At 42.7% G+C, this 12,429-nt stretch overlaps 1 protein-coding gene across 4 annotated transcripts in view; it reads right to left on the reverse strand.

The window, feature by feature from the left end:
* Positions 1 to 12,429, reverse strand: part of LOC144729589 (centrosomal protein of 170 kDa-like) — a 77,626-nt gene that overhangs the window by 45,773 nt on the left and 19,424 nt on the right. For all 4 annotated transcript variants that reach the window (XM_078609949.1, XM_078609946.1, XM_078609947.1 and 1 more), the window contains exons 4-7: positions 8,935 to 9,024; positions 7,114 to 7,194; positions 1,849 to 1,905; positions 119 to 290 (exon numbers count right to left, since the gene is read on the reverse strand). In XM_078609949.1, the coding sequence (XP_078466075.1) occupies positions 119 to 290; positions 1,849 to 1,905; positions 7,114 to 7,194; positions 8,935 to 9,024 (400 nt within the window). The remainder of the gene's footprint in view (positions 1 to 118; positions 291 to 1,848; positions 1,906 to 7,113; positions 7,195 to 8,934; positions 9,025 to 12,429) is intronic.

Consider the following 12,429-nt stretch of genomic DNA (forward strand, 5'->3'; position numbering starts at 1 on the left):
GAAGTCCCGAAAAATACCCCCACTTAGGTCTCATGGACTGCAGAGGTAAGTGGCGATAGCGGTCAACGCAAGGCAAAGTCCTCGCGCCCACGCGACGACGACCTCCCACGCGGCTCACCCTGAGCGCCCTTGCTGCTGCCGTCGACAGCCGCCTCGTGATCGGGGGCCTGCGAGGAGCCCGCCGCCGCTTGCCCGTCATCCTGCGCGGCCTGATCCGAGGTGGCCGCTTCCAACGCGGTGGCCCCACGCTCCTCCTGCAGCCTCTGCATCGTGCTGCTGTACCCCTCGTGCTGGTGGTCACACATGCGCACGCACACTTGCGTCAGCGACGGTGTAAAACGTATTCCACTTTGCGGTCCTGTGTGTGTGTGCGTGACTGGGTTTAAGTAACTTGATTCACACCGGGCACTTGTTTGGGATGGGTTTAGCTTTCCAAAGTGTAGTGTAATCTGGAGAATACGGTATAAATTATGCTTATGGAAAAGCAGTTAGAAACACAAACATTCCTAAACTTTCAAAACCATAACAACAGGTGGGTCCATGCACATTCCATAGCCACAGTCTCAGCGAACCCACATGTCCCTGCCAAAGGTAGCAAGAGCCTCACACAGGTATAAATATTATCTTTACACAGGCCACAGTCAAACGTCACACACTTTTAGTGTTTGTTTAGGAGACCTCGTGAAAACATTTTAACAAATGATGGCGATTACAGTGTTTGTAAATATGCACACCAAATACTTTATCCCACCACAGACGTTTTACCTGCGGCAATGATCCAGATATTACCTGAATATTCAGATCCCTTCACTGCCTCCCATTGCTCCCAATATAATTCTACTAAAAGATCAGCCTCACCGTCTTAAACATCGTCTACGGACTTGTCCCCCACCTACCTCTCCCCCACCTCATCTTGAGCTCCTCCCCTTTACGTGTTCTCTGTTCGAACAACAAAGGCCTTCTGTCAAAGCCTCTAGTTAATGTCCCAGGTAAACAAGCAGGTCACTCCTTCTACACATCTTCCCTCATGGGAATGTCTTCCCACTGGCTATCGGCACTCACGACTCCCTGCAAGTCCAGGCTCAAGACCTTCCACCAACCCCTCCTGTCTGTGACTGTCTCCCTCTATGAAGAGTCCTCATTCGCACTTTTACCGCAATGTCATCTCATTTATCTCCTCCCCCCTGTAGTAATCCACCCCTCATGACTTTCTCTCCCAAAAATGAATTCATTTTTTCTCTCAATTTGCACACTCCTCCATTCCTACAGCATCTTGAACTGTGGATGCGTTTGGATACTTTATAAATCCAAATTTGTAACTGCACGCGAGTTTGTTATCCCAGCAGTAGAGTGTACATGCTACAGCAAATGTTCTCCAAAATGTATAAAACAATGTTACTTTGCACAACCCTTAAACTCAAGTATGTATGCACTGTGAACATTTTTAAAAGCTATCATGCAAAACGTTCTATATCTATGGGACATTTGGCCAGTATCAAAATGATGAAAAAATATACCCTTTTCTGTCAATATAACATGCCTTGCAAAAGGTATCGACTTTGTGTTTGAAGATCTTAACACACCTGTTTAATTTCCAAAAAGGGTAAACCCTATTCTTAGATATATATTTTTTTCACCAAACCGTTCTATGTTTGAGAAAATAGGACAGTTTTATAGATGACAATCATGGCTGTGTGATATCACTAAACACATCCGGTACTCGGAGAGACTGCCACAGGCCGGCTGGTGTGGCGGCCTTATATGAGTAAACACACTTTGCCTGTGCCCCCACATGTACTCTCGTTGCTTACACAGTGCTTCATTGCATGAACGTTGTGAATTACTCACCCTCAAGGCTTCTTCGGGCACCTTGTGCTCCCCTTTCTCCACTGTGTACACATTGGGATGTAATCGACTGTTAAGGAATAAAAGTGAAGCTTCAGCCGATCTCTCTCGGCTGCTGAAACAGAACAGGCAGCACATGTACGTCTTAATTGACGGCTTCATTTTATGTGCGTCTTATATTCTGCTTGACAGTATGAAACGTCGTCATATCCTGCTTAAAATTGAGTCGAATCATTACAGACAAGTGGATTCTCATATAAGATATAGACACTGCATGAAGACCTTGCGGTGTATACAGGACACCAATATGGTTAAGCCAGTGCTAACCAGGTGTGCGTACGCGCATAAACCACGTGCATTTCGTCACCGCATTAATTCAGCGATGTGAAAAGGCAATGATACAACCTTGTTTCTATATCTCAAACCGTAAGAGAGATTGCATTACTTCAATCTATGGATCTTTCCACTGGCAACTGATCACGATTCATTTCAGGTTTCACCTCTGGACTCAGGCAGCTACAATATCAACAATTATTATTATTTACCCAGGAAGCCATACCGAGTCAGAGGGACACGTTTCCAGCGAGGGCCCTGCATTGTTGTTTACATTTGAAGTTGTGTTCAGCCACTTAAGGACGGCTTATACATGGGAGAAAACCGGAGAACTCAAAGAAAATCTACTCGTGTAACGGGAGCAGCACTCTCCCATCAAGATGGAACAGATGGAGATTAGTCCACGCTTGCTGTACCACCTCCTCTGGCGAGCCATGGTATGGCACCTCGACGGCCAACACAAACGGCGTTTCGCACCACGTGTGGTCTGCTAACCCTCTGTATTAGAAGTGCTGGATTACTCTGCAATGAGCCGCCAACATCCAATAAAGCAGCCAATGACAATGGAACAGCAGCACCAAGTACACTGGCTATCCATTAGGTGTTCATCGCAAATGCATGCACATGCAAAAAAAAATTCTGAGTTGTTATCTTTTTAGAATAAATAAACAGTAATTAGCATTCAATTGTAATATAATTAACACAAGCTACTCGAAATGCAAAAGGCATGGCAGGAAAAGCGCACGGCTGTGTGTATTTTATCGCACGTTTTAATGTGATTGCCATAAAAAAAATAATGGGCTACTATAGCAGGGGCACTCAAGGACAAACACAAAACGCTCGTTCACAACGTTTGATAAAATAAGTAGTCGCCTAATATTTAAGGCAATGACTCTGCAGAAACTGTCATTGCCCGAAACATTAGCGCACCGCTATATACATTATTATTTGTCTGTTATAAAGCAGCGTTCATGGCAATACGGGTTGTGGTAAATTATGATTGAAAGCACTTAGAATGAAAATGTGGATGGGATTGGACGTTGTCTCAGTTGAAAGAGACTGCGACGGACAGGCAGATGTGTGAAGAGCACTGCAAGGAGACACCGGTGAAACAGTGAGGTATGAGCGTGAAGACCCCAGTGGGCTTTACCCGGCAGGATGGGAATGGTTTGGTTTTATCTGTATGTTTTTGGGCGATTTCTTTACCATTCTTGTACTCTGCACTACCATCGTGTTTATGAATTGTTTGTTGATGTAACATTCTTACCCATCCCGACTGGACATCTGTTAACAAAGAACTGTATAACTCATCGGATTCCTCCAGTAGAAATAAATATTGAATACATATTCAAGGCCTCCAATGGCCCAAAAAACAGAGGTCCAAGAATAAAATAAACAAGTGAATGGAGTCATCTGCAGCTTGTATCTCTTATTATAAAAAGGTCACTTTAAACATTTCCTTCACCGACGCATGCACGTTGAGAATTTCACGTAAACACACACATCCGTGGATTCGACTGAACTAATGTTAGAATATCCATGGTTTATCCATTAATGCTGGTAACTTTGCACGGTCTATAACTGGATGTTGCCTTTTAGTGAGATTACTAGGATTATGCAGCAGACTAATTATTAGCTGTAGCAAGACCTTACGTAACAGAATATATTTGGATACAAAATTTAAATATTAACGTGACAATTGTAATCACTCAGACATGTATGCATTTACATCTGAGTACAGCAAGAAAATTAAGAGGCCACACGATAATATTGAGAACAGAATACTGCGTTACTAAGGAGTAGGTTTTCACAACTGTGCTGTTAATCTAACCCAAAGTGTTTTTGAAATGTGCCGCGTGTATTGTTCGGCATATTGTTTGCGATGAAATCGGACGTTTCGCTCCGCGCGGTGTCAGCTTCTTCAAGAAGGAAAACATCAGATATAATAAATAACACGTGGTGCAACCCAAAAACAAGTCGGAGAGATATACTGAATTAAGTTAACATTACAGGTTCAGTACACCATCAGCCCAGAAGGTTCAGTACCATCTTTATGGGACCTCCAGACTGGTTGTCTTACATACAGACTGGCCCCTACAATAACGTCGAATATCCACAAACGGCTCGGGGCCATGAACAGAGATGAATGCACTGCAGTATTTGTTGAACATGTGGACGCATTGACTTTTGACCAAATTATAAGGCTCTTTAAGGGCCAAAGGCAACAAAAGCTTGTTTCACGACAGCCACCTGTCAGCGTACGCTTGCTGTTGTCGACGTTTTAAATGCGCGAGCGTGAACCGACTATCATTTGCCTTAGGGACCCCATCTGCGGGGCATTAAAAAGCAGCGCGAGACGTTACAGATTCGCAGCAGGAGGCAAACGTCATTTCAACCGTTTCCTCACCTTTTGGACAACTTGTTGCGTTTTTGTTGTCGTTGTAAAATCAGGCATGTGTGGAAACAGCTTTGAAAAGAGAAGGGCAAGAAGTAAAGTGGGAAAGCATATGGCTTCCCCACTCTCCCCCCCCCCGCCCCCCCCATTTCCAAACACTGGGTGGGAATCTAGCCAATCTTTCCCTGGTGTTCCAATGCTCCAAAACCCACGGGTACATTTTTCCTGAGATATGCCCTGGGAAGGTGGAATTTCCACTGATGAGGTTAGGACCATTAAACGGAGATAAGCTCCATATCAATGCTTGTTTGCACACAGAGATATTTTGTTTTATCTTTTGTGGATTGGTAGATGTGCAATATGGACAAACTCCAGACGGATAGTAACTGCTATGGTCCAAAAATGACCAAATTTCACGCCTAGCAACGCAGTGCAGTGTTTTCCATTTTTAACAAACATCACCTACGAGGTGTTTATTATACAAACCAGATTTTACACGTTGTCAACTGTCATACATATACAGACATGCCAGTGGAGATTTAATTTTGAGCACCACCGCTCCAAAACAACAGAAGCAATATCTCCGTTCATTATGCAAGCAAGCTTCGATAAATGAAAAATACAATGCTTAACAGTGTCTGCAATTCACCAATTCAAACTAATCAAAAAACACTGCAAACGGTTGTGTTATATCCAAGAAATTGAGAAATTTCACGGCAAAGTGGCTTCCAGAATAAATATGGAACAGCAGGGCATACGATGAATCAAGCCACTTGTATTTTGCCGACAGAATTGCTTAACCGTACAGCATGACCACATCTGTGGGTAACTCCTCGTAAAATGGGAATACTTTTTTACATTTTCCTGGACGTACACCTGCAACATCACGTGTACACATCTGAAAACGTTATCACTTCATTAATAAAACCAAAGGGTAAAGGTGCAGCCCGGCAATTTCTTACTCATGCAACTGCCGGTGGAAAGGCCTCAACTACAGGCAGCACAAGAGCCCCTCTAGAGGGCATGTTTGGCCTACACGTCCACGTTGGTCAGATGTCTTGGAAGAGGTGGCAGTACCTACACTTCACCCCACCGCACGTGGCCTACCGATCGACTGTGGTGAAACCATCTCTTCTGCTGGATGGACAGAGGCAAAGTGCCAGGATCTCGGAACAGTAACCTCTGGATTGCAACTGCAGTGTGTTATCCATTACACCACAACTGCATCCTTTGACCAAAAAGCTCACGAGAAAAACAAGTGCAGTATTTTCTTTATATCTCTGGGCGGTGTAGCGTCTGAGTGCTAGCCGAAACTATTTTTTTAATAGCCACAGGAAGGCGGCATAAGAGGAAAGGGATTGTTTTCTTTAAAACTGTTTGGTTCTTTATTGAAAGCTCAAAGTTGAATACCTTTCTTTAAACCATTTTATATCACGCTTTGAAAATTAGATTTTTTTTTATCAAGTCTAAATTAATGTATTATAGTGGTGTGTGATGTGTATTATAACTTATTTACATCCGACTTATTTTATATACATCTTAAGTGGAACTGATATGCTGCTATCTTGCCAGTAACCCCCTTGGAAATAGGATATGAATCTCAAGGGTTTATCCTGGTTAACTAGTGATAACGTCATTAATAATGCAACCTAGAATCATGAAAAATGTATAGATAACTGTGATAAAATTTCAATAACACTCAATGATATTTTCACGAAAATATGCGCCTATTATGTATAATTCTCTTGCAGATAAAGGACATCTAATTCAAGCCACATAAGAAACAAAGGAAGGCCTAAAAGTGGACCTCAAAATATCCGACCAAAACGAGCCGTGTAGAACAAGCTCGCTAAACAAAAGAAAATAATTCACTCGCTGAGCAAGAAGCTTAACTAAAGGCTGAATGGGGGAGTGAATACTGAGACTAGTCCACCTCATCGCTCTTGCTTGTGACAGGGAGGCGAGGAGGGTGAGTCGTAAACTTAAATAGAATTTTTTTTTTGATACAGAGATTACATACATTGGCTTCTACTGGACGTACACTTTGTCACAAGTCCTTGCCACCCTCTTCGTAACGAACTTGGAGATGTCAGCAGTGACTGTTGAATCGTAGCCTTGGAAGCAGCTGTAATTTTATAATTACTAATTTATCTGAATATCCTTTGAGGCTTCATGAATAATGGGAAGCTATGTGGCATCATAAGGCCACATGTGTGGTATATAGTAAATGACACGCAGATGTTTACGCAATCATATTAGTATCCAAACTATCATCGCAATTTATTAAAATATGTGTAAATGGAATGACTTAATTAAATATACCCATGTCAGAATATTATTCTATTATATTTGTGTTACAATTTTTTTCTAAACACATGGTAGTAAAATGTATGACGAGACTCCCGATTTCAGATGTATTTCATACACACATATATTTTTTTTTTTAATGTTCAGTAAGTCTTAGAAATGTCACATTTTTGACTGGAATAAACGCCTTTTACCAACGTTGTCATTCCATTGCCACAGAAGCTGTAAAGGATATCATATCCGAAGCGGATAACGTCGCTTTGCTTGAGCGAGACGTACGTTTGATCGGGAACCAGAACTTCGTTAACAAACGTCTGAAAGAAAAAACAAAAAAAACAAAGTACGTGAACAAGTGAACAGAAAGCCACCGCAAATTTCCATTGCATTACATTATTGATCAGAAAAGTCGTTTCATCTCTTCCCGTCATAGCAGCTGGAAACCAACGTGATCACCAGGACAACACTGGAAATGAAAAAATACCCCAAGCTGTGCATTTTTGTTAAATTAAATAAAACACATGGCTGTAAGAACATCCAAGGCCAAGTTCTATTATGTTTCAACTTACAGTCTGCTTTCAAATAGATACTTTTTTTTCAGTTCAACTTCTAGTTATTTTTCTTTTGCTTTTAATATATATCAGTTTCATTGAATAATAATAGCTCTTTTATTCAATCCAGAGGGAGATGAAGGCCTCTGTCCTGCCCCCACCACACCGTGTTGGTCACGTGGGGTTCTCGTCTGTGCCGTACCTCAACACGAGGATCAGTGGGGGGTTCGTGAAGGGTAGCCCAGGACCGGTTTCGATATATCACTCGCCTACTGATGTCATCCTTGGTCGGGATTCGAACTCAGGTTCATATGAATATAATGCATTATCCCATTTGTTGGATACACTTTGACTTACGCTGATTTACATAATAGGAGCACAATGGACGAAGATTTGTCTTTTATTCTGAAAACACTGGCAGGTGCAGGTTTGATAGGTGAACCCGTTGTTACGTTTAGTTTTAGTCAGACAAACAATAAACCGGGTCATCCAAGACTTGATGTTGACCTATCAGACCAGGTGTTGCTTTTATTCAACATAGCTCATGGCTGGTGATGATTACTGAATCAGCTGACTTCATGGAGACCTTGGCCAAAAGTAGAACCCAAGTGGAATAGACCAAAGTAGAGTGCAGTAATCACTTCGCAACCATTTCCTACTTTATACTGATAAGAAAGTGTGCACACAAGCGTTCGCACAAGCTGAAGACACTCACAAAAATAAAAAAAAATATCGACAAAAGACCGTGTTGCTCTCGTGGCCGCCGCCTCATGGAACCTATATGACCCGGTTAAAGGGCACCGAGGGATGTGAGGTTACAATGCATTCTCCTAAAACCCGGCGAAATGTATCGCTGTGCCCGCAGCACTCTCGTTTTGAACATCTTGCATTTTTAACACCCAGCTCACCCTTACAGTAGCCTCGCTCATCGTGTTGCTTGAAAAGTGACGCAACAAAACAAACAGCTCTTGCCGATACATGCCAAGGCCGCGTATGCTATATTGTCCAACGCAAGCAAGAAGCTTTATAGCTCTCCCATGTGTTTTCGAGCTGTGCCGCATGTCGTTCGGCATGATGTCCGACAACGTTTCGCTCCCGTGTTTTGGGAGCATCTTCTCACTCTCTCCCTCATTTATATATAGGGTTGCTTGCTGCTTGCTGCTGCTGGTGTTGCGGCTTCTTTCGTGTCAAGAATGCGATATAAAAGATAACGAGCTGCTCAATTCAGTTACCGAAGAAGCTTCCAGCGGGTGGAAGCAAATGTTGAACAACACATGGCGCGACCCGAAAACACGTGTCAGAAAGCTGTACAACAGCACAGCCGCGAAAACCTGGGCGGCAGCAGCAACGAAGCTTTGTTTTCTCGCGCTGAAGCTTTGGAAAAGCGTTGTAAAATTAAGCACGGACAAGCCTAGCGGGGTCTTGCCTCAAGCTGTTCAACTATCTCAACGAACCCACGTGTTAGCTTTAACTATCCAGGTGAACCAACAACGAACTTGCACTTACGCCGTTGAGGCTTCCCAGGTCCTTGAGCACGTGCTGGTCGTGCACCAGATCGTAGTTGATGACAGCGTGCTGTTTGTCCACGCTGCGCGACTGTTCACACACACACAAGACGTGCAGAGAGCAACACACGTCAGTTTCCTTTGACACCGCCTGCAGTGGAAAGTCGTCAAATGCAATTTAAAACGCATGGTTACTTCTGATATTTTAGGTTTTCCCCACTGAGACTTTAAACACTTTCAAGTAGAGAGCACGCACAGTGATGCTACATATTCCCAATTAGGTCAATGAGCTAACCATTCCAAAGTACAATTAGGCATCTTCTTGGTTCTTTCGGTAAAGTCACGTATTACTAATAAAAAATAAAACATAATAAAATAATAAAAATAAAACATAATAAAATAATTATTTTATAATGTTTTATTTTAATTATTTTATTACTTCCCTTCTACGTGACTTTACCGAAAGAACCAAGAAGATGAATCCCTGCAGTCACGAAAGCTTTAAATCGAAATACAATTAGGCAATCAAAATAAATCAACAATACAATTCTGTAATACATAAAGAATTTGCAAATACAATGTTTTCACTTGAAGGCTCCATTTCCTTCATATTGTATATTGTTTAATGCGATAGCACACACAGTTACAAATGACCGTCATTACTGCTGGCAGGGGTGCGTCTATTCATATTTTAAAATGAAAGGCGGAATTATAAGGTGTAAGTGCAAGACGGAGAATAAAGTTCCCCATAATTATTGTCCTTGGCCCTGCCATGGACAAGTGGAATTTCCGCCACTGGTCCAGTGCCACTGAGACGAGCTTCACACCGTCGCTCGCTTGAGCACGGAGACGCCGAGCTTCATGGGCATTCATTTCTGGCTTTAATTGAAATTATTCGTCGGTTGAATGTGTAATGTAAGTCCCTATGAAATTTGCTGGAGTGTAGCGATCAGAGGCTAGCACCCTGACCGCCTACGTATATCAGGTTTGATTCAAAATTAGGACGGTTATTTTAACAACTCTATTAAAAACTTAAATGAGCTTCTTTATTCCGCACAATTGACATGAAAAGTACAGTGTATGGTATACATACCATGGCATGAGCAATGTATAAATAAGCATTTTTTTTCTGTTTACAAAAAGCAACTGGTTACATCTATAGACCACAACCACATGGATACACGCGTCACCTGAAAGTCAAGAGATCAAGTTCATTTTCAACACGTGTAGGCATTACGATGGAGCAAACAGAATGATTTTTTTAGCCCCTTTTGTAAACAAAGCGAGCAACCGAGCAACGCAGCAGCTCCACACAGCCGCAACACGGCAAGGGCGGGGAGCCCATTCACGACTGGGGCACGGGCAGGTTACGGCATCACCAGAGGCCATGCCCTGGCAACAGCGTCCCTGGAACCCAAAGACTGACAAACACGGCCGCTAACGTAACGATGCTGGGTAACACAACACACCCGAGGAAGCCCAGAGAGACACCAGACTACAATATGGGACCTTTCTTGGCAGTATAAAAATATAGCAATACGTTTTACCCTTTCTGGCAATGAAACAGTTGTGTTAAGATGAGAAAACACCAAACAGAATCCCTTTTCAAGGAATCCTGTCTGCATTAACCACACGTACTTGTGGTGAACACGCAAACAAAAAACATCCTCTGATAACACCATTGGAACCTCATTTGCCAGTAGCAAAATATGATAATTGTTTTTTTACCCTTTTATCTGGCAACAAAACTGACACCTTTTTTACAAGGAGCCATGTTTACATTGACCACAATACCAGCAGTCAGAATGCAAACAAAAAACATAACTCGGATAATGTATGCACTGTCCTTGAAATTGAAATTTGTTTGCATTCTGACTGCTGGTATTGTGGTCAATGCAAAAATGACTCCTTGTAAAAAAGGTGTCAATTTTGTTGCCAGATAAAAGGGTAAAAAAACAATTATCCTCTGATAATATATGAATTGTCTTTGAAACTGATTGGTCCACACCCGACTCTCATCGTATCACAAAGTGTAGTTGGGGAAAAAAAAGAAAAAGTTCAAGCGTTTACGATCTGCAGCGTCGGTGTCAATTGGCTATCAAATATCATCGTCAACACAAAACACAGTACTCTAGCACCACGAGTAATGGAACGAATTCAATACCAGATATTTCCTGAGCGCAGTTTCACCTATATAGCACTGCAACAGCACTGCAGCAGAGGCACATATTGAACATATGTATGGCAATCAGCCACTTCCTGCTTACATGGCAAATATTTATCCTACAACTGTAATCACTCTCACATTTAGTTTAAGATAGCTAAGACCGAACCAAAAATACCACATTCGAAAATAAACCGCAGGTAAAAAAAAGGTAAAAAATACTACCAGAAGTGTGGGCCATAAGGTTTCATAAGCAAATGCCATTACACTACAAAGAACTGGCAAACTACTTTGCAAATCAAAATCAATCCGAGCTAGCTAGTTTGTAAATTAACAAGTGAAAAGTCTACCATTAATTCAAATACATGGCCAAAGTTTTGGCTGATGCCGTCACAGCACGAACAGAAAATAATTCGTGGGCGTTACAGCACACTGGACTTGCAATTCGGAGGGCACCGATTTGGTTTGATCTCCTGGCGCAGGAGTTTAAACAAAGGTGCAAGTTTCTTAAATCCCCCAGCTTCTATCCAGGCAGCGATATAAATGAGTGCGCTACAGTTCGTCGACCAGCAGTTCACATGTGGTGGGTTAAAGTATGGATACCTCTACCGCTTCCGAGACATCTGGCCAATGTGTTAGTCGGCTAAAACACTCGCTAGAGAGGCTTTCTAGAGCTCCCTCCAGTGGAGGCTCGTCCACAACCAGTGGTGTGAGCGAATCATTGGATTCGTAACACCCAATAAGAAGGCACACTCAACGCTTTCCCATTCTTATGACGTATGTGTGCGTGTACGTCATCAGTTTTTCTCCCAATTCGTTCCGACGATGTTTACATACGTAAAAGGCCATGTGGGAGGGTGTGTGGCACAGTTTGGTGCCAGCCATCACGGAGTGCAGTCATGTCGCTATAGTTCTCTGCGGGGAGTACAACGTCTTTAAAAACAGCGGTGGTATGCCTCTCTAAATAAAAGTAACACTGAATGGCTTGCGCGTTCCAAGATTGAGCGTTCCAAGATTGAGCGGTGAACGGGACCCCACCCAGCAACTTGCAGACGTCTCGGAACGGGAAAGGGTTAATAATCCTTCAAACAGAGAGCCTTGTGGCGGATCAGTCGACCTGGAGGGCGCTATACTGCCCTGCGCTGGCCAAGCTTCTGGGTGAGTGACGGCGAGAAGCATCTCCATTACAAGACAGCGCGCTTAGCTACAGCTGCCTTATGCAAAGCGACTGCCACAGGCAAGACACTTTTGCAAATTAGGGCGGGGGAAAACGAAATTCTGATCTTCACGGTTGTTGAATATATGAAGCCTAAATTTATTAACCACACAATG

Source organism: Lampetra planeri, chromosome 33, assembly GCF_965212315.1.
Source record: "Lampetra planeri chromosome 33, kcLamPlan1.2.h2, whole genome shotgun sequence".
Lineage (NCBI taxonomy): Eukaryota > Metazoa > Chordata > Hyperoartia > Petromyzontiformes > Petromyzontidae > Lampetra > Lampetra planeri.